Consider the following 23,673-nt stretch of genomic DNA (forward strand, 5'->3'; position numbering starts at 1 on the left):
CGAGAGAATCTTTTTGGGTTGAATCTGTCTGGGAATCTTTGAGCCTCCTGGATCTGAAGGTCTGTGTTTCTTTCTATACCTGGGAAGTTTTTCATTATTATTTCATTGAGTAGATTTTCCATGCCTTCCATGATTTGAATGTTTGTATGCTTAAGGTTGTCTGCTAGCTCTTAGATTTTCTTCATTTAAAAAAATTCTTTCCCCACCTCCCCACCCCCTTTTTCAGTCCATCTGGGTTATTTCAGAAAGAGAATCTTCAAGATCAATAATTCTTTCTTTTACTTGTTCTAACCTGGTGCTTAAACTCTCAATTGTGTTTTTTGTTTCATTGACTGAAACTTTCAGTGCCATCAGTTCGGTGACATTCTTTTTTAAGGTATTAATCTCTTTGTAAATTTCCTCCTTCCTATCCTGGATTTTTTTTTTTTCTTGTTTCATTATGTTGTCTGACTGAGTGTTCTTTGTATCTCAGTGAGTTTCCTTAAGATTGTTGCTTGGAATTCCTTTTCAGTCATTTACAGGGTCTGATATTTGAGAATTACTGTATTCTTTTAGTGGTCTCATATTTTCTTGGATTTTCACATTTCTAGTATCTCTACATTGATGTCTCATCATGTGGTAGAGCGCTTTCTTCTATTACTCTAGAGTGGGCTTTGAGGAGAGTGACATCCTCTTCTTTTTCCAGTCTCTGCTGGTGACTCTCTTTGTGTCAATGCAGTCAAGTGTCTGGTGAGCTGCCTGCATGGTGGCTGTGGCTACTGCTGTAGCATCAAGCCACTTTTGTGACAGCCATGGCTGTGGCGGGCCACTTGTACAGAAGTAGTGTTTTGGCATGCAGGGGTGCTGCCCTCAGCTCCTGCCTAGGACCCTGTGCATGCTCCTTGCCTACTTCTGGGTGGAGGGGCCTGCTATTGGCTCCTGGTGTGCTCCTTGCCGGAGTTGCCTGACTACTTATTGTTTCTTCTGCTTGTTCAACTCTGCTGTTAAGCCCCCTCAAGATTTTTTCATTTGAGTTATTATAATGTTTAGCTCCAGAATTTCTGTTTGGTTCCTTTTTATGTTTTCTATCATTTTATTGATATTCTCTGGTGCGACATCATGCTTTTCTTTAGTTCTTTAGAAATGTTTTCTTTAGCTGTTTGGATATATTTAAAATGGCTGGTTTAAAGTCTTGGTCTAGTAAATCCAATGTCTGGGCTTCTACAGGAACAATTTTTTGTTGATTTTTTTTCTCCCATGTATAGGCCATACTTTCTTGTATTCCTTGGAATGTGAGGGATGGGACTACGGCAAGTTAAAATGCCACAAAGCTCAATGCTCTTATCAAGATGCAATAGTTCTTCTTAAAAAAATTCTCCCTTGGATTGGCTGGTTAGCTCACTTGGGAGAGCGCGGTGCTGGTAAGGTCATGGGTCTGGATCCCTTTACTGGCCAGCCACCAAAAAACAAACAAACAAACAAAGAAAATTAAATAAAAATTAAAAAGTGCTCCCTAAGTTGCTTCAAGCTTTAGATTATTGTTCAGAGCTCTGAAAAATTTGTTCTTGACAGTTTTTAGTTGCTTTTATAGAGGCACAGACTTTTGGTGTTTCTATCATTTTCACTGATGTCTCTCCTCTGGGTCTTCAAAATTTGGTTTACATTATACTTGCAGCACAACTTTTCTAATTAGCCACATTTCAAGTGCTCAATAATTACATGTGGCTCATAGCTACCATATTAGACAGTGTAGGTCTAAAAAACTTTTCCAAGAAAAGTTATTTAAAGGAACATAAATAAGGGATGTGGCCACAGATCTAACTGCTGTCCTTTATCTGGGTCAGAACTGAGTCCACGGCAAGGTAAGTACCATATGAACCATAGGTAGCAAATAACAATAGCTACCATGTCTTAAGAACTTTTGTTTCAGATAACATTATAAATGCCTACATGTATTAACACTTTTTCTCTTTACAATGACATAATGGGGTAGGTATTACTGCACTTCAAATGTGCAGAAACTGAAGCACCAGGAAGTTTAGCAACTCACCCAGTATCTCATAGCTAGAGGCGGGAGGAGCCAGGATTCAAACCTTGGAAATCTAGCTTTAAAACCCATGCTGTTAACCTCCACTCTATGCTACTTAGCAGACTTTAAAGGAGAAATTCAGAGAAAAATAATTTTGGCCAAGAGAGAACTTGGTGGGGAGGCAACAGCACTATACAGAGAATTAAAACATAAAAAAGTCAATAACACTGTTACAGAACACACACACACACACACACACACACACACACACACACACACACACACATTTTACTGAGTGCTAGGTACATGCACCTAGCACATTGACACAGCAACTAGTTGGTGAATGTTTGTTGAAAGCATGAATGAATGAATGAGTGCAAATCTATAGATTGTCCTAGGCCTTCACAAATGTCTCACACCAACTCATTTTAAAGAGAAGGTGAAGCACAGAATGAGGGAATCATTTGTCCTCTATTAGCTAGTTACTGCAGGGATTAGACTAGAGCCCAGGTTCTCAATTTCCAGGTACCCTACACTATAGTTTTTTCTTAGTAATCCTTTTTCAGGATCACAGTTACAAAGTCACAAAGGATGGGGAGATGGGGTGGGGGTGGGGATGGTCTAGTTGTGGCAACCTGGGAATCCTTTCCTCTTGCCCACTTAGGGGACAGACTTCTAAGAATGGAGCTAAACAGGGAAGGAGTAAGGGTTCCAGTATGGAGAATGCGAGCAGAAGTAAAACCATATTTACGAACAATTATAGCTATCATGACAGCTGAAATCCTTGGTGGCCCTGACATCCCTAAGTATCTAACTCACTGTAGAGATCTGGAGAAGTGAGAAAGGCCTTCACTGAGCAAACATTTATTCAGCATCTACTGCATGGCAGTGGTTAGCCCTACCTCAGAAGAAGATATACACATCAGCAAACGGTTATATGATACAATAGGATTGTGTAAACTGTGATAGGGAAATATGCAAGGTACTTTGAGAGGAAATAGGATGAAGTAGCAACCAATTGCCCTGGAGGTTTAGAGAAAACTTTATAAAAGACCTGACTTTTCAAGTGGATCTTTAAATATGAGTAGGTGTAGAGGGAAAACGGTAGTGCAGGTAGAAGCATGAGCACAGTTATAAGGTATGTTTGGGCTGGAGTGGAGAGTTTTAAGGAGAAGTGCCAGCAGCAAGGCTGTTAAAGTGGTTAAGGGGTGTTGGTCAAGCAATTTAAACAGACCAGGGAATGCAATTGTGTTTCTGCTTCAGCAAGGATCCCCCATGGTAAGGCAGGATTGATTAATGAAGAGGAAGAACCAGAGTTGGGGAAATTAGTTAGACATGATGATGGTCTACATTACGCCTAAGGGAAAGAAGGTGTGAGGAAGAGATTTAAGAGAGGCAGAGCTAACCGAACTTGGGGATCAATTCGACATATGGGTGAGGAGGAAAAAAGCCAGAAAGACTCATTTCTATTAATGGAGAAGGAAAAGTAGGAGGAGACTGGGCCTGGGTGTTCACGAGAAGGTAAGTTCTGCTTTGACAACCAGTGAATCTGCAGAGTATCCCAAGGGCTGACCCAGGGGTAATGAGCCTGAAGATGGAAGGAGATCAGGGTTAGAAACAGAGATTTGAGAATGATTGGGTGAGAGATGAATTCATAGGAGGCAGATTGGTCACCTAGAAGCTCATGGAGTGGAGGAAGGCCTGTGGGTGTGCAGGCTCCTTAACACTTAAGAGAAGGACCGAGGAAGTGTTCCTAAAGGAGGCTAAGAAAGGAGGCAAGAGAATGAGGGAAAGTGGGTGTGTGGGAGTCCCAGGAACAAGAGTTTCAGGACTGTGCTCCCTCACGTCAGGTACAGAGAGAAGATGAGGGGGGGCCTGGACTGAGAACTGACCACTGGACTTGACACGGAGGAATTTTCTGGTGATCAGGGGAAGAGATGCTTCAGAAGAGGCAGAAGCAGACTGCAGTGGGTTGGAAGAGGAGCTGTGGAAATGATGGCAGTCCAAGAAGCTCGCAGCTGCCCAGGACTGGCTGATTTAGTCATGGAATTCATTTTAACAATTACATTCTGAAGTGAATAATATACAGTTTTGTGTACTCTACTGTTTTATTTGTGAGGTGCTGCTATCAATCAAGTTTAAGAGGTTTTCCTACTTAACTACTTTATATTTTCCCCAACATTTTACTAGGAAAAATTTCAATGATACAAAAATGTTGGAAAGTGTTATATGGCAAACATCCATCTAGATTCTACAATTGTTTTGATTTTTTGAAGTTCAATTTATCAATCTTTTTTCTTTTACGGCTGGTGCTTTCGGTATTCTACACTTGGTATTCTCTCTCAAATTATCTCATTTTATAGAAAGGGTTTATTATCCCATTTTATAGAAAGAAAACTGAGGCTTCAAGACTTGCCCAAGGGCATACAAAGGTCATTAAGTCTGACTTCAGTGTTTCTATTATACCATGTGTTTTCCTTAAAATAGTGACTTACTGGTTTCCGACAGTTATGTTTTAATGTATTATGTTGTTTTTCCTAATTCCGTCAAAACATTAGGCATCACTTCAGGGCCCAGTATTAAATAATAATCTTTCCTCCCTAGTTTGTTGAGCATAGTGCAAAGACAGGAAAAAATTCCTATACGACAAGTTTTTATTTGTATCAAATTACAGAGTACCATAAGTAAGTATAAGATTATGATTTGAATATTGTAATATAACATAAAATTTGGCAAATTGTTTAATTATCCAAAGTTTGTTACATGTTTGAGTGCACACTGAAGAGATTATTTGGCATAACTTGGCAAGATGAATGTTCTATTCCTTATTTGACTATTTATCATGTACATACATGTTACATTTATGTACATGTGTGTATGCATATGTACATACACTCCTAAATTAAGTATATTTGTATAAAAAGCTAAAGATTGATGTGCTAGGATCAATTCCTTTAAAAAATTTATTATATTAAATTATATCTGCATTCAAAGCAGAAATGTAAAAATACTGATCAATTTACTAAATACACATGACTTTACAAAGTAATTTAAAATGAACTAAAAATTTCTATTGAAATGTTATATTCCTGTTTAATTGACATTTAAGTAACACTATCAAACTATGGAAACAGACATCATTTTTTAGGTTGTCGAGAGCATAAAGATTTTATGAGCATTACTGTACCCACTAAATTAAGAATGAACATTATTACAGCAGGAAAACAAGGCAGATAGTTTCTTCTCTAATAATATGGAAATTCTCAGAAAGCAATCAGGACAGTGTCCTTGGGCTTGGGCTTTTTGCTCTTCCATCAGTGAAAGTCTGGCTTCTCCGGAAAGGTGCAGCCAGTCCGCCTAATTATGATGCTTGCTGCATAGTGGCCGGCACGGATGCATTCAGTCAGAGGCTTGTCAGAGACCAGCTGTGACAGAAAACCTGGAGCACAGACAAAAAGGAAGAGCATGAGCATTGTGTAGCAGCATTGGAAAGTCATACTGGGTCAGAACAAAATATGGATGAAGCATTTATCCCTTTCTTTCGCCTTGACAGTAAGTGATAAGCCCCCAGAGTTAAAGCGGTCTTCTCCCAAACATCACGAGCTCCCCCTAGTATTTCTTCTAAAGAGCTCAAGTTGGGACATGACAACTTGCCATCAAGTCAGTCTGGTCTTCCTAAGCCTAACCTATCATGCTTTCCTTTTACTTTGAGATTAAAATGTTGTAAGAAATACTGACCAGATAATATTATCTTGGGTCTTTACAGCTGAGAAGTTACTAATTATCCCTCCTACCCTCCCTCTGGATTCCGTCTGCATTGTTATTCCTAGTATATTGCTATTTGGACAAAATTTTATCATCTGGATATCTCTCCACGTACAACTTGAGAGGTGAAAAGTTACAAAGGGCCCTTTCATTCCTCAAGTAACAATGAAATAATTTCTGTAGTCAAGCTCCATGAATAAGCTTGACATTAAAATAAATTACGATAAAGTAGAAAATAGTGTTAAGGATTTCCGCTTCTAACTGAGATGGAATAAAAGGAATCACATTTACTGTTACTCCAGAAACAACTAAAAAGGACTCAAAATCACCCACTGTTGAGAACGGCAGACATAGACGCCATCTGCAAATAGTGAGTTTTACTTCTTTTTCCATCTTGAAGACTTTTATTTCTTTCTTTGCTTGATTGCACTGGCTAGAGTCTCCAGCATAGTGTGTAAGAGCAAACACTCTTGCTTTGCTCTTGATTCTAAGGGGAAAGCACTCCCTCATTTACCATTAATAATGGTTTTAGCAGTCAGTTTTTCATAAGTACTCTTTGTCAGGTTGAGAATGTTCCCTTCTGTTCCTAGTCTGCTGAAAGTTTTTATATGGAATGGATGTTAGATTTTCTCAAATGCTTCTTCTGCCTCTATTAGGATGATCTTATGGTTATCTTAGTTTATCTGGTAAATTACATTGATTGATTTTTGAATGTTAAACCAACTTTGCATCCCTAGGATAAACCCTACTTTATTATGATTTATTATCTTTTTGAATATATTGTTGTATTAAATTTGCTAAAATTTTCTTTAGAATGTTTGTATCTATATTCATGAGGAATATGGTCTGTACTTTTCTGATTTGAGTATCAGAGTAATGCCAGCTTCAAAGAATAAGCTGGGAGGGGTTCCCTTCTTTTCGGTTTTCTGAAGAGTTTGAATAGCATTGGTTGGTAGAATGCACCAATGACATTGTCTAGACCTGAAATTTTCTTTATGGGAAGTTTTTAAACTATGAAATCAATATATTTGATAGATACAGGGCTATTTCTTTCTGAGTGGGCTTTGGTAATCTGTGTCTTTTGGGGAATTTGTACTATTCATCTGACTTGTCAAACCTATTGGCTTAAGTTATTAATAATGTTCGCTAATTATCCTTTGAGTATGTGTAGACTCTCTGGTGATGCCACCTGTCTCAGTCCCAGTGTTGGTAATTTGTGTCGTCGTCGTCGTCCTTGTTGTTGTTGTCTTTGTCGTCTTCTCTTCTCCTCCTCTTCCACCTCCTTCTCTATCTCCCTCCTCCTCCTCCTCCTCTCTTTCTCTTTCTCTCTTTCTGTGTTCATCAGTCTGCCTAGAGATTTGTCGGTTCTGGTCCACTCGCACTCCCAATCCCATCTTCTCAATTCAGTGAGACTGTGGGGTCTGCCTAGGTTGTCCCGCCCTGGGTTGTGGCCTCTAGGCTAAAGCAATTGTATGTTTTACCACATTTATTTTCCCTCTTTCACGAATCCTTTGTGGCTCATGTACCACATATCACATACAGAAAAAACTCAAAGTTGATCAAAGACTTAAATGTAAGAGCAATGACTATAAATAACTAGAAGAGAATATAGGTGTAAATCTTGGTGACTCTGGATTAGGCAATCGTGTCTTAGATATAACAGTCAAAAGTGGAAGCAACCCAGACGTCCATCAGCTGATGAATGGACAAACATAATGTGGTATGTATCCATACAATGGAATATTATTTGGTAATGAAAAGAAATGAGTCTATGGCTGTCCCACCCTGAACACGCTCAATCTTGTCTGATCTCAGAAGCTAAGTAGGGGTTGGGTTTGGCTAGTACTTGGATGGAAGCTATCTGGGGATACCAGGTGCTGTAGGTTTGAAAAAAAAATGAAGTGCTGATACGTGCTACAAGATAGACGAACCTTGAAAGGAACATGCTAAGTGAAAGAAGCCAGTCACAAAAGAGCAAACATTATATGATTCCATTTTTATAAATGTCCAGAATAGGCAAAATATAGAGACAGAAAATAGAGTAGTAGTCACTAGAGCATGGGGAAAGAGATGAATTGGGAGGTACAAGGTTTCTTATTGGGGTCATGAAAGTGTTATTTAGATAATGGTGATGGTTGCACAATTTTGTGAATATATTGAAAAACTATTGAAGGGTAAATTTTATGGCAATTTATATCTCAAAAAATATATTTAAAAAAAAGACAAGAAAGCATATGAGACTTTAAAATCTACCTAGATGTGAAAATAAGACCCTTTTACCTTGTACTGGCCAGGGGAAAAAAAAAATCAAACCCTTTTCTAAGGCTTGAATTCAGTTTTATAAATGTTTTTTTCTTCAACAACAGCAATCATAATGATAAAATTAGCAGCTACTTACTAAGCACTTATTAGGCTCGTTAGCTCAATTGATTAGAGCGTGGTGTTGTAACATCAAGGTCAAGGATTTGGATCTCCCTCCCCCTTCAAAAAAAAAAAAAAGAAAAAAGAAATAAAAGAAACCAAAATAAATGGAGAGGTATAAAGTATTCATAGGTCAGAAGATTCAATATTGTTATCAGTTCTGAAGAAATTTTTCTACTGATTCAATGCAATACCAACCAAAACCCTAGCAGGCTTTTCTTAAAAGAAACTGACAAGCTGCTTCTAAGATTTATATGGAAATGCAAAGGACCTAGATTAGCCAAAACACAACTTCGAAAAGGAAGAACAAAGCCAGAGGACTTACGCTACCTGTCTTTAAGGCTTATTATACAACTACAATAACCAAGATACTATGGTACTGGCATAAAGACAGACAGAGCAATGGAACTGAGTAGGGTACAGAAATAATACTCCTCTACGGCCAATCGAGTTTTGACAAAGGTGCCAAAGCATTCAATGGAGAAAGGATAATCATCTTAACAAATTACATGGGAACAATTGGATGCCATATGTGGAAAAAACCCACTTCAACCATTACCTAATGCCATCTACAAAAATTCACTTGAAATGAATCACAGACCTAAATGTAAGAGATAAAACTACAACGGTGAGAAGAAAGCATACGAGAAAATTTTAGTGATTTAAGTTTGTACTTAGTAAGATGTAAGAAGTACAAACTTTTAGAGAAGAAAAAATAATTTGGGCTTTGCCAAAAGTGTTGAACATTTTAGCAAAGATAAACAGATGCCAAATAAGCACAAGAAAAGATGTATAAAAATCACAATTAGGTACTGCTGCACACCCATTTGAATGGCTAAAATTAAAAAGACTGACCGTACCAAGTGTTAGCAAGGGTGTGGACCAACTGGAACTCTCATACACCGATTGTGGGAATGTAAAATGATACGATCACTTTTGAAAACCATTTGTCAGTATTTTGAAAAGCTAAACATATACCTACCATATAACCCATTCTACTTCTAGGTATTTACCCAAGGTAAACAAAAGCGTACACCCACACAAAGATTTGTAAACGAATGTTCACAGCAGCTTTATCTGTAATAGCCCCAAACTGGAAACAATCCAAAAAGAGATGAGAAGGGCCAAGAAGGCAGGATTATAAAAGGGCTGGGCACAGTGGATACATCCATAGTGATGGTTTCATGGCTGTGTACATATGTCAAAGTTATTAAATTGTATACTTCAAATATGTGTAGTTGATTGTATGGTCAGTTATACCGCAATAAAATTATAAAAAAAGACAAAAAGTGTAGTTACAGATAAGACAGGTGAAGAAGAGAAGAATCTGGGCTATTTTCCCCTGAGAGGACACCGGAGCTGCGGCAGCGGTACTCAAAGGCTCAGAACAGACGGGGAGAGACTGTTCTGCAGCCCCCGGTCCTCCCCTGAGCCCTGGGCAGCCTGGGGGAGGAAGGGTGAAGGTTAATCGAGAAGCTGTGGTATAATGACTGTACAGAGCATTACAGGAGATTTATGTCCTTGCTCTTCTACCATTCTGACCACACAGACTTTTCCAGTCAGACTTGGGGAATGCTCTGTGTTAGTAGATAAGTATACCCAACTAAAGAATAAAATTAATTTGGTTAATAGAATGATGTATTTTGAAGACATTTGCTTGGACTGTGAAATCACTCCCTCAAGAGGTTTAGTAAGAGTATTTTGTCACTGAGTTTTCAGGTAACAGTCAAAGGTCAATATTAACTTTCTGTCCAACTGTGAGACTAAACACTCAGCCCACACAGTGAATGGAGCAGATGCAAATTCAGAGCTAGGTCAGCGTACAATGGAAGCACGTCTCTGAGAAGCGTCATAAGCAACATCTGTTTTCCTCATTCCTTCTGGCATTGTCCTTGTGAGGGAAAGAAAAGCTTATGTTTATGAAAAATTTCTGTGAGGCATAAGTAGCAGCATCGTCTGTTCTCAGAGAAGCGCCGGCTGATGCATGGAGTACTCTGACGTCTGCTGCTTTCACGAGTGCAAAACCTGCCTGCTGAAAAAAGTAAGACCTCTGCTCCAGGTGAAGAGCAGTTGTCAATAATCTATTTTTAAAAACCAACTATGATGAATTACATATATTACAATAATCAATTATAAGTAGAACCTTTAAAAGTAGCTGATGTGAATCTTAAAAGTTGTATAAAATTGTTGATGTAAACAAAGGGAACTTACATTTAAAGGATTACAGGGAATCCTTTTATAATATGAATAAACATCCCCAAGATAATTTTATTTATTGTATAAAGTATACATGACATAAAATTTACTATTCTAACAAATTTTAAATGTACAGTTCAGTGGCATTAAGTACATTCATAATGTTGTGCAAGTATCAACTCTATCCACTTCAGAACTTTTTCATCACCCCAACAGAAACTTCGTACCCATTAAACAATAACACCCCATTCATCTTTAGCCCCAGTCCTAGGTAACTGCTAGTCTACTTTTTGTCTCTATGAATTTGCCTATTAGAACATAATTCTAAGTTTAGATTTTCAATTATTAGCCTGCCTAAAGCATATTAAAAAAAAAAATTTATTTGGAATGAATCTCAAATTCAGACAAAAGTTGAAGTAATAAAAATAGTACGGAAAGCACCTGTAAATCCTTTGCTCAGATGCATTTATTGCTAACACTTTGCTCTATCTGCGGACCCTCTTTCTCTGTATACAGTTCTGTCCCCCGCAACTGTTGGAGAGCAAGTTGCATTTATCATGGCTTTTTTCCTCTAAATGCTTCAGTGTGAGTGTGTCTTTCTTGAGAATAAGGATCTTCTCTTACGTGTCCAGTCTAGCTATCAACTTCAGTACCGCTGTTATAATACTGTTATCTAATCTACTGTCCATATTCCAATTTTGTCAATTACCCAATAATGTCCTTTACAGCAATTTTCCCTCCCGAACAGAATTTAGTCTACGATTTAACTGCTATGTCTTTTCAGTCGTCTTTAATCTTGAACATTTCCTCAGTCTTTCTTTGACTTTTGTGACATGGACATTTTTGAAGAGTACCGTCATCTTCTCCTACCCCCTTTAGCAATGTGTATCTCATTTGGGGTTTGTCTGATATTTCCTCGTGATTAAATTCAGATCATACATTCCAGGCCAGAATACTACACAAATTAGGTTGTATCCTTCTCGGAGCATCACATTTAGAGGCACATCATGGCCATCTGCTATTCACAGATGGTATTAATTTTGGTCACCTGATCAAGGTGTTATCCTATTTCTCCATTGTATAGTACATTTTTCCTCTGTTGCATCTAACAAGCAGTCTGTGGATAGAAACTTTAAGACCATGCACACATTCTGCTCCTCATAAAAAGTCCCCAGCCCTCTCCCAGATTCAGTATCCGTTCATGATTCTTAACTGAACCAATTCACACTATGATGATTTTCCAGCTTCAGCACACCTTCCACATTTACCAGTCAGCCCTCAGCATTCTACTGTAAGCAAAAGCATGCCCCTTCTCCCATTTATTATTTTTAATCTATTCATTATTAAAAAGGATGCACAGATTCTTTTTAATCAACGGTTTATAATTCTTTACAGCCCTTAATTAATTTGGTGTTCAAAATGTCCCAGCTTTTGCCAGTGAGAGCCCCTTTAGGCTGGCTCCTGTGTCCTTGGACATGCTTCACATTATCTTTGAGCACTTCCTCACTTTCCTTCATAATGTTCTGGGTTAGCTATGCCCTGGAATCAGCCATTTGTCTGAAGATATCTGGTTCCTTTTAGCATGGAATGGTATTAGAGACCAAGATCTGGGTGATAGGTGTGCTCTTTGCTTCTAGACCCTGTCAGTGAACAGAACTAGGAAGTATAAACACTAACACACACATACACATCTACGTGTATACACAGACACATGACCTATGTTAGAAACTGAGTTGACCTAATACTTCCAATTCCAATCCATCCCCACAGGGTTCTTTCTTGCCCATTCCATTATTTGTGTGTTCCTTCTTCTACAGTGAGAGTTCAAGCTCCCAACAATATCAACAGATTATTTCTTTACTCAATTGTGTAATACACCTAAAATAGCTTCTGCACTGCTTCATTCCTAACTCTACAAAAAAACACCAAATCTACTAAAAAGAGTTCAGGACTGGTTTGCTGTTCTCCCATACAGTCAAATACTATTTTCAGTACATTACTTAGATTAGTTTTTCATTTTACTTAGGAAAATATTGGAAAGAAAGTTGGGTACATATATTTCAGTTTGCTTTCAGTTTTCGTCCCCCTCTCCTTCTATCTTTCTTCGTTTAATATTATTTAAAAATATATGTAGAACATTAATATGTTTCTAAAAGTAAAACTCTATAAAATGTATATACATAGAAGTGACACTCTTTTTTACCCTATGTGTCCCCTCTCTTGCAGGTAACCAGTTGCATTGTTTCCTGATTCATTTTGTATTCTTTTCATAAAGGCAAGCAGGGTTTTTTTTTTGGTGCCTGGCTGGCAAGGGGAGCGAAATCCTTGACCCTTGTGTTGCAAGGCCCTGCTCTAACCAACTGAGCTAACTGGCCAGCCCAAAGGTAAGCAGATATATGTATATTTTCTTACTTCCTCTTCCTTTTTTTACACAAAAGGAGGTAGCACAGTATATATGCTCTTTTGCACTTTGCTTTTTTCATTGAAAAATATCTCCTGGAAATCATTCCACGTCAATTCATGAAGACCTTCCTCATTCTTTTTTATAGGTGCATAGTACCTCAATGTGTGGACACATGATAGTTCGTTCAATTTATCCTATGTGTGGACATTTATATGGTTTCCAGTGTTTTGCAATTACAAATACTGCTGCAATGCATGACCCTTTGGATATGTATTTTTGTGTTGTTATAGGTGCATCCTTGGGATAAATTTCTAGAAGCAGAATTGCTAGGTTGAAGGGAAAATATATACACAGTTTTGTTAGATATTGCCAAATTTCCCGTCATAGCGGTTGACCCGTTTTGTATTTGCACTAGTAATGTATAAGAGTGCCTGTTTCCCTACAACATCACTGATCGCATGTCCTGTCCAGCTTCTGAATTTTTGCCAATCTAGAAATGATATTTTAGTATAATTTTTATTTACATTTCTCTTATTATGAATGAAGCTGAACATCTTTTTATATATTTAAAGAACAAATCTCTGAATTGTTTGTTTTTATCTTTTGCTTATTTTTCTATAGAATTTTTGATCATTTTCCCCCTTTATTTTTAAAGTTCTTTTAATTTTAGGGAAATAGTGTTTTTCAGGGAAAAAACCCAACAATAATAATATATTATTAATATATACAGAACTGTGTCAGTAAGTACACAAAGTGCTTGTTCATATCTCAGTCGCTGAAACACAGCCTCAGGCCCCCGAGTGTGACTGGTAAACACTATCACAGATAAACATGGTTTGCTGATATCAGATTTTTTTAAAAAGCAGTTTGCTCTTTTTAAGTAAAGATTTGGGGCTTACTAAGAGTCTAAGAAGCAAAATCTTAAATAACTGACCTGGCACGTGTGTTCAATACAAAAAAGTCTCTTAGGAGCCCTTCTTGCTCGTGTCATTAGCTTACAGTCCTCACCAGTGCATCATCTTGAAAGTGAAGGGTAAGGCTCTGTGTATATGCTTTTCAACATGGCCAGGAGAATGGGAACAGGAACGTTACACCGCAGAACAAGAAACATCGATGCAGGTTTCCAAACCAAGAACTCACATGCTGAGGCAGTTGTTGCCTTTCTACTTTGGTTCTTTGCCTCTGTCCTTTTACAGATCCTTCACTCCTTTCTGATACTTTTGCAGATAGGTTTATCCCAGGGCCTCTGAGATTTTCCTGGCTTTAGGCCATGTTAGGGACCTTAGGCCCTCTAGCTGTTGAGGTATAAGATGAGCAACAGCCTCTCACTGACACTAAATTTGGTTCCTAGGGTTATGCTGACCAGCTCTGAATCTTGGGATTATATTTCCAAATAAACCGCTGTCCATGGACAGCTGGCGCAGCTTATTGTGTTCTGGTTAATTTTATTTGGACTTCTTCTGATATTAGAAATGTGATCACTGTTAGCCCAAATGTATCTACTGCCTGTGGTGAGGCCTGAAACATATTTAAATTGTGCATAGAGAGAAGGTGATTTCCTAACTTAAGCTGTCCATTCTGTGTAGTTACTGCAGAAGAGATGTAACATCTAGAATTTTATTAGTGTCATTTACAGAGAATTGAGAAATATTGCCAGTGGATATGAAAGCGTTTATGGAGATTAGTAAGAGCCAGAGATATTTTAGAAGGAAATGAACAGTCTATGAGTCAATGTTTTCCATATACAGTTCCTTTACTAACAGTTTTCCTGGTGACTGGAACTAAAAATCCAGTAGACTCCATTACTTTTCATTCTATATTCAGCAGCAAAAAGGATGAATTAGCATTTCTGGTTGTCAACAAATAAGAAAGCTGTGCCACCTTGACTTTATAAACTTGGAAGAATAACATTTTAATAATTCGCATTTTACAAGTATCATTTTCTTGTATTATTCTAAAATTGTTTCCTCAAAGATACAGCACAAGTACAAGTTAGTGATTATGTCTTTTTATGTACTTCCTAGAGACCTTTAATATACAGTAGACCACAATCTGTGTATGCAGAGCTAAAAAATTTAAAAAATTTTTTGGAACATATATAATTTGTTCTAACAATCTCATTTGATGCGAAATTTAAATTATTACATGTCTAGGTAGTATACTACTTTATTTACCTAGCAATATATACAAATACATAAGTGTCGAAAATGGATTTTAAACTGTATAATTTAAAGATCAGAGAAAACTAATACTGTAAAATAGAAAAAGTAATACTTCATATATACGAAGCCCGAAGCCACAGCAGCTCTCACGGCCATATTATATCTATAATGACCCCTTGAGCCTTCACTAAGAGCCTATTTAGTTTATGTTTTAGAAAGTGACGGGGAAATTTTTTTTCTGATTGTAGAAATAATACCCAATAACTGTGGAAAATGTGAAAAAAATAAAACACACACATAGTCCCATTACAAAGAATACTCAATGCTATTTAACATAGCATGGAAATCCTAACAGGAGCAATAAGTCTAAAAGAAAAAAAACTTTGGGGGGGGGGGGCGGCTGGCCACTCACGGATGCGAACCCAAGACCTTGGTGTTATAAGGCTATGCTCTAACCTACTAAGCTAACTGGCCAGCCCAGAAAAAAAAATTAAGAATTGTAAAGGAAGAAATAAATTTGTCAATGTTTTCAGTTGAGAACTTTGTATATAGAAAATCTCCAAAAAGAATCTGTTAATTATTGGACTAAATAAGATGTCACCTCTCCCCCAGGGTGACAGAGACTCAAAGGATTACTCAAAGCCCATTTCTTCTGAGCAGTGAGAGGCCCCCAAAAGGGTTAATTCCAGACAAATCCTTCAAGGGAGAAGAATTCTTGGAAACTAACCCCAAACTACATTTTCTCTCAGTTTTTATTATTCAGGCAAGAAAGTTCACAGAAAAGGAACACAGGTGGTTACAAAAAGAACAATAAGATATTTGTCGTGGCAACAATCATTAGGTTTAGCTGCACCAAGGACATCTGCCCTTAGAGCCAGCATTTTTGCTGTGTTACAATTCTTTATCTACAACAGAGACTTTAGTCCTTGGAAAGTTTTCTGTCTTTCCCAAGCTTAATATTTCCATGTGTAATTCTAAAAAGTTAGGCCCTGTATAATACATGTGCTTTATTGTTAGTACCCTCCACAATAAGAGAGTTTGGAAAGATTGCTGGATACAAGAGAAACGAAAAGTAAATTATCCATATATATTTAATGCAATGTTTTAAAAAATATAATTTGGCAAAAGATATAAAAGCAACACAAATTATACTGGCTTCTAGTGAAAAAAATTGTAAAATTTTACTGAAAGACATTACCAAGGACCCAAATGGAGAGATATGCTGGGTTCCTGCATAAGAAGACATAGTCAATGCAAACTCAATCACAGTGTCAATAAGGTTTTGGGGATCCTGATAAGTTGATTATAAAATTTATATGGAAATGCAAAGGATCAGGAATAGGCAGAAACTCCTACTGAAGAGAAATAAGATGAGGGGACCTGCCTTACCAGGTTCAACACTTATATAAACCTATAATAATAAATACAGTGTTTATTGGCATAGACATAGATAAACAGGGCAAAGGATATGAAAAGAGCCCCCAAACAGATCTATGCAAATGTGGAAACTTGACCTACAACAGAGTTGTTACTACAAATCCATGGGGGATAAGATGATTTATTAGAAAGTAGTGTTTAGGCAACTAGTTTTCAATTTGAAAGATAAAATAAAATTACCTCACTCCGTATTTAAAAAAAAAATTCCAGATGTATGAAGGAATTAAATGTGAATGGCAAAATTGTAAAACTTTTAGAAAAAAATTAAAAAGAATATCTTTATGTCCTACAGGTAAGATTCAAAAAGGAGAAACCATAAAATAAAAGATTGAAAGATTCAACCGTGCTAAAATAAAAACTTGTGTTTCTCAAAAGATACCTTTCAAGAGAGGGAAGACACAAACCCAATTTGTTTTCTTGATACTAACAAAGGATTAGTAGAAATCCTACAAATTAGGGAACAAACAACTTGAACAGACAACTCGACAGGAAACATAAGATGCTCAACCTCATAAGCAGTGAGGGAAAATGCAAATTAAAACCATAATGAGACTCTACTACGAACCTACTAGATTAGCAAAAGTTTAAGAATCTGACAATGCCACATTTAAATTGGTACAATGAATTGGGAAAATGATTTGGCATTACCCAGTAGACTAAGCATTTTTCAGAGCTAAGTACATATTCTAGAGAAACTCTTGCAGCACCAGGACACGTGTGTTATGATGTTCATAACCACATTGTTAATAATGTGAAAAGCGAGAAACAACCCAAGTGTCCATCAACCACAAACTGGATTAATTGTGGCATATTCCTACAATGGAATCGAACAATGATAGTTGTATACACTAATATGAGTTCTTACATTGTTTAGCAATATACAAACGTGGTAAATTTAAAAGAAAATAAGAAAACAATAATTAGGAAATAGGTACTTCTGATGGAGGGGGACATAATTGGGATGGAGTATACAGGGGATTTAAAGATATTAGTAAATGTTCTATTTTTCAACCTGGGTTTTGGGTACAGGCCAGATTATTATTATTTTTTTACTCTTTATATTTGATTACATATTATATGAATTATTCTATATTTATTTAAAAAGTCACAATTTTTTTTAAAATTAGGAAATAACCACATTTGACATTTCTTTGAATATCCTTCTAGGCTTTCCTCATATATTTGTATATATATGGACATGCACACATATGTACACACATACGTGTGTGTACATACACATATACGTACTGTGGATATTGTATTATAGACTGCTTTTTTCACTTAATATTATCTAAAAAATGTGATACCATTTTTCATTTAAGAGATTAGCAAAGATAAAAATACTTAATACACTTTATTTTCAAAGAGAAGTGAGCATTCTTATGTACCGGAACGTAAACCAACACCCTTTATGAAGAACACTTTGGCAATATCTATCAAAATTTTAAGTACATACAACCGTCAGCTCAGCAATTCCACTTCTAGGAATTTATCATATGCACGTGTCCAAAGGTGTATGCAGGACATTCACTGCAGTATTGCTTATAATAAAAAAGACCAATTTAATATTAATACTATTATCTAATATACAGCCCATATTAAAATATCCCTGATTGCCCCAGTTTTTTTTTTTTTTTCTGCTCCAGAATCTAATCCAGCTTCATAGTTTGCTGTAGTGGTCATGTCCCTTCAGGCTCCTTTAATCTAGAAAGTCCCCTACCTCTTCAGTATTTCAAGACTTCAGCATTTTTGAAGAGTGCAGATAAGTTTTTGCAGAATGCTGCCCAGTTTGGGTTTGTCTGGTGTCTCCTCATGATTAGATTTAGGTTTAACATTTTGATAGGAATATCACAGAAGTGACGCTGCGTCCTTCTCAGGGTGTCCCATCAGGGGCTGTGGTGTTGCTTTGTTCCATATCTGGTGATGTTTGATCACTTGGTTAAGGTAATATATGCCGCATTTCTCCTTATAAAAGTTATATAATTTGTGTTAAAAAAACCAAACAATAAACAACTAACAACTTCAATGGGGTACCAGTTAAATCCATGCTATGGAATAATATAAAGCAGTTAAGCAGAATGAATTAGATCAATATGTGCTCATATGAAACAATCTCCAGGACATGGGTAAGTGAAAAGTCAAGAGTATAGGAGAGGAAAGCATGGTATATTCTCATTTAATGAAAAAGTGGACTATGTATGCACACACAACCTCGTACAGGCATAGAATATTTCTGCATGGATTCAACAGAAACTAGCAACCAAAGCTGCCTCAGAGAGGGAAGTTAGAGGACTGGGATTGGGCCAATAAGTACTTTCCATTTTATACGTACAAGTATAGATACAGACGCACACATGCTTTTTGCACTATTTCTGTTTTCTAAAACTTACAGATATTACTTCTGTAATAAAAAGTATATTAGAAACATTTCCCTGTAAGTTTAAATATTCTCAAAAACCATGCTTTTGATTGTGGATATAGCATCTTTCATTTCATTCTATTATTGAATATTTAGGTTGTTTCCAAATATTTTAATATTATAGATAACACTGTGATGAATATTCTTATAATATTCTTATAACACTAATCATTGTGCATATACCTAATTTCCTTAAAATAAATTTCTTTAAGGGTAATTAAAATATTTAAGGCTTTCTATCCATATGAGGGTACTTTAAAAAGTTTGTGGAAAAAACAGAATTTAAAGATATGAATTGTTCCATGAACTTTTTGAAGACCCCTCATATTGCCAAATTTCTTTTCAAAAAGATTATATCAGTGTACATTCCCAATAGCACTCTTGCTATTAAAAAAATTTGTTTGAAAATTTGAAAGGTAAGAGGCAGAATCTTATTTTAATTTACAGTTGTTTGTTAGAGAGGTTGAATACTTTTGTTTATTCATATGCCTTCTGGTCATTTGTTTTTCTCCATTTTTTGAGCTGATGATAACTTTTACCTATTTTTCCACTGGGGTATTTCTCTTTTTTCATTGATTTTTAAGAGACATTTCCAGTTTGTCTACTGCATATGATGCAAATACTTCCCCTCACTTTGTCATTTACCTTTTATTTTTATTACATATATTTATCTTTTCTTTAATATTTTTTCCATTGAATTTAGGCTGAGAAAAAGGTCTTCCATACCACAAGATTAAATAAATATTAGCCTATACTTTCTTTTAGTTCATTCATGGTAATTTAACTCTTTACTTCATCTGGAAATGATTTTGGAGTATGGTGATTGGTAGTGATAAACCTTCACTTTTTCACAAAGAGTTGTACTTTTGTTCCATGATTGACTACTTAAATAATCCATCCCGTTGGGCCGGCCCGTGGCTCACTCGGGAGAGTGCAGCGCTTGGGAGCGCAGCGACGCTCCTGCCGCGGGTTCGGATCCTATATAGGAATGGCCGGTGCACTCACTGGCTGAGCCCAGTTCGAGCGACACCAAGCCAAGGGTTGCGATCCCCTTACTGGTCACAAAAAGACAAAAAATAAATAAATAAATAAAAATAATCCATCCCGTTTTCAAATTTTTTATTTTGAAATAATTTTAGGTTCATTTTTATAATCAGAAAAAAGTCAATAAAGATTATTTTAAAAATTAACATGGGAACATTTAACATTCAGAAAAATGGTTATTAAGAGCAATTCAAGAGTTTCAGCTAAGTGATGTTTTATTCTAATAGTTTTCTAGTCACGTCTTCAGAGTTTATTAATAATTGCTGCCACCTGGGACAGAGATTTCCACAAAGCAAATCAGTTTAACTATCATTATAAGTACAATGAAACTGGTCACTCTTCTTAGAAGATTTCTCAAGGACATAAAGATCTTCACTATTTTCTGTATTCTTCTCTTAAGTTTAGGGAAATACAGTCAGTTTTAGAGAAGCCAATTAGGAAACTTAGCACAATCTTTCTTCCCCAAATGAAATCTTCATCTACAGAAACTACATGCTGAGTAAATCAGTATGCATCTTTTGAAAAGGAAATTCAAGGACCAATGCTTCCCTCCCAGGGATTCCTGGGAGAATTGCTAACGTAATTAAACAGAAAGCATCACTATACTTGGACGGGGTGGCTATCGTGATATCAATGAAAACAGGCATTTTGGTAAAAATGGTGAGGTCACTGGCCACAGGACACTAGTCTAAGCCCTGGCACCCAAAAACAGTGTAACTGATGAAGTTGGGAAACAGGCCACACACACAAACACAAGATGTAGAATGAGATGGGTAGAAGAAGGAGGATGTTCCTTTTTTTTTTTTTTAAATGAATACAGTTTAATCTTTTGAGCAGTTTTAGGTTTCCAGAAAAATTGAGCAGAAAAAAGAGTTACCACATACTCCCTCATCTCTTCACCCCCAATTTCCCCTACTATTAACATCTTGCATTAGTTTGGTACATTTATTATAATTGATAAACTAATAGTGATACATTATTATTAACTAATGTCTATAGTTTACATTAAGGTTCACTCTTTGTATGTATATTGTATGAGATTTGACAAATGTGTGATGACCTGTATCTACTACTAAAACATCATATAGAACAGTTTCACTGCCCTAAAAATCCCAATTCTCTACCTATTCATCCCTCCCTCCTCGCTTTCCAGCCCCAGTCCATGACAACTACCGATCTCTTCACTTTCCATAGTTTTGCTTTTTCCAGAATGTCATATAGTTGGAATCACATAGTATGCAGGCTTTCAGACTGGCTTCTTTCATTTAGCAATATGCATTTCAGTTTCCTCCATGATAGCTTATTTTCTTTTATCGGCTGAATAACACTTCATTGCCTGGATATTCTACAGTTTGTCTAACCATTCACGTATGAAAGGACATCTTGGTTGCTTCCAAGATTTGTCAGTTATGAATAAAACAGCTGTCAACATGTGTGGCAGGTTTTTGTGTAGACATAAGTTTTCAACTCATTCAGGCAACCAAGGAACATAGTTGCTGGATCATATGGTAAGAATATGTTGAGTTTTGTAAGAAACTGCCAGATTGTCTTCCAAAGTGGCTGTGCCATTTTGTATTTTTACCAGCAATGAATGAGGGTTCCTGGTGCTGCACATGCTCACCACATAGGCCACACATACACACTTGAAATGTCAGCAAAATGAGATGAGTAAAAGAAAGGTTTTCCCATTTTAAAAAATCTTAACATTTACTAAAAAAAATCCCTACCAAAACAAAATGAACTGTTTAAAAGCACGATATATGCACTATCTCCCAAACTCATGTATCTATTCTTGTGCTTGGTGAACTTTTTCACTTTATTATATGTTTGCTGTCGTCAGTAAGTTACATGATTCACCCGGACTCTGTTGGTATTCTCCATGGCTTTGGCTTGGGTCCTTGAGGACTGGCTGCAATGATCTCATTAATCATTTGCGTTCCTGATTGTTACAATCTTATGATTTCCCTGGTCCCTCATCCCTTGCCCCACCCCAGCTCATTCATTTAAGTTATCAGTGTTCTTTACACATGAGTAATATCAAACTTTACACGTAGTGACAAGTTAGTTACATAGTTATTAGGAGATATTGTGTGAGTAGTAACATAAGTTATTACTTGATTACCTTTGTTCTTAGAGGCTTTACCATGTAATTACAACAAACTTGATATAATATTTTACAGCAACTAGCAGTACTGAACTCTTTTCTCCCTGTTTCCCTCCTCACAAAAAAATTTGTCAGTCATTTCTGGGTCAATCTGTTTTTTCAATTCTTTGTTTATTTTGCATCTTTCCTAGATATCTTCCCTTTAGTGATTATTTCTGTACTGTCATAAACTGGCCTGCGTAAGCTCCTTATCTCCTATACCAATGGTTACCAGATATATGCTGCCATGTGGCACACGAGGCAGTTGACTTTAAAGGCTCCATTTTTTTTAAGGTTGTATTTTTATTAGCTCTACCTATTTGAGGAAAGAGAATAGGATATAAATTAAAACTCTGATTAACCTGAATCCTCAAATTTATTCGACTCATGGCATTACCATTTCTATACTAGATTTTTATTATAAGAAGCAAATTAAAGGAAAGTAAAAACCTAGAATGTACCAAAAATACCTCATTCAATCAACCAATAGCCATTGAATGTCTAGGAACTGGGATAGGCACCAAAGGAGTTAAAGATGCATAAAAGACAGTGTTCGTCCTTGAGAATTTCACAGCCTTAGGAGAGAAAGCCATGTATATACTTCAAAAATAGTATAACTCAGTTTGGGGACATAAAGAAATGCTTCTTGGAAAAGGCAACATGAGCTGTGTCCTGAATGAGTAAAACTTTGTAGAGGAGATGGACATTACAAGCAGAAGAAAAAGCAAGTGCTGTTGACAGAAAAAAGCATGTTCTGGAAAATAGTAAAAGGTCAGTTAAGTTAGGGACACGGAAAGAGAGACAAAAAGGGGACACACTGTCAAGGATCTTTACATGATGTTATAGGGATTTTATATTGGAATCGATACAGAGCCAACCAAAATCTCTGAGTGGGGGAAGCATATATTACTTTGCTTTTGGGCAGCTAATCCTGGCAGAAATGTGGAATATGAAATTACTAGGAAAGAGATTGTTAGCAGAGAGATAAAATAGGAGTCTGCTTTGTCTAGTATTCTAGGAATGGCTCAAAATGTGGCCCCTGGACCAGCAGAGCAGCTTCATCATCACCTAAACCCCACCACAGACCTATTGAATCAGAAACTCTATTGTAGGGTCCAGCAATTTGTCTTTTAACAAGTCCTCCAGGTGATTCTGATGCAAGTTCAAGCTTGAGAACTCCTGTTCTAGGTGATAGATAATAAGGGTAGGGAGGAGAAGAAGCAGGTTTAGTGATTTGAGGTGGGTGCCGGCAAAAGTTAAAGAGTTAAGAATAATTCTGTGGCTTAAAGCTAAGGAAACTGTGAAAAATGAAGCACAGCGTAGGCCCCAGGCTCAGTTCATGCCAAGTTCTCTTCACCAGAGATTCTTCTTGCCTTCTTTGTGGAGGAGCTACTTTTGCCCCACTCCCGTCCACAAGTGGAAGAATGGGGGAAGGATCCCAGGTAGGACAGGGCATGGGTTCTGTTATTTGATGCGCTGGACTTTCCTCCACTGGGCATTTTGGCAAACCAAATTTCTTTCTTTCTTTCTTTTTTTTTTTGGTAGCTGACTGGCAAGGGAATCTGAACCCTTTCACCTTGGTGTTATAACTCTGTGCTCTCACGAAGTGAGCCAGCTGGCCAGCCAGCAAACCAAATTTCTAAGCTTGAGAGCGTGCATGTGTATATTAGGGGA

General features: G+C 36.8%; 1 protein-coding gene across 2 annotated transcripts in view; it reads right to left on the reverse strand.

Annotated features, from left to right (window-relative positions):
* Positions 1-5,104: 5,104 nt before the first annotated feature.
* The window catches only part of ADK (adenosine kinase), a 556,699-nt gene continuing 538,130 nt past the window's right edge, over positions 5,105-23,673 (reverse strand). For both annotated transcript variants that reach the window (XM_063102515.1, XM_063102516.1), the window contains exon 11: positions 5,105-5,447. In XM_063102515.1, the coding sequence (XP_062958585.1) occupies positions 5,323-5,447 (125 nt within the window). In that variant the 3' untranslated portion in view covers positions 5,105-5,322. The remainder of the gene's footprint in view (positions 5,448-23,673) is intronic.

This window comes from Cynocephalus volans, chromosome 7, assembly GCF_027409185.1.
Source record: "Cynocephalus volans isolate mCynVol1 chromosome 7, mCynVol1.pri, whole genome shotgun sequence".
Lineage (NCBI taxonomy): Eukaryota > Metazoa > Chordata > Mammalia > Dermoptera > Cynocephalidae > Cynocephalus > Cynocephalus volans.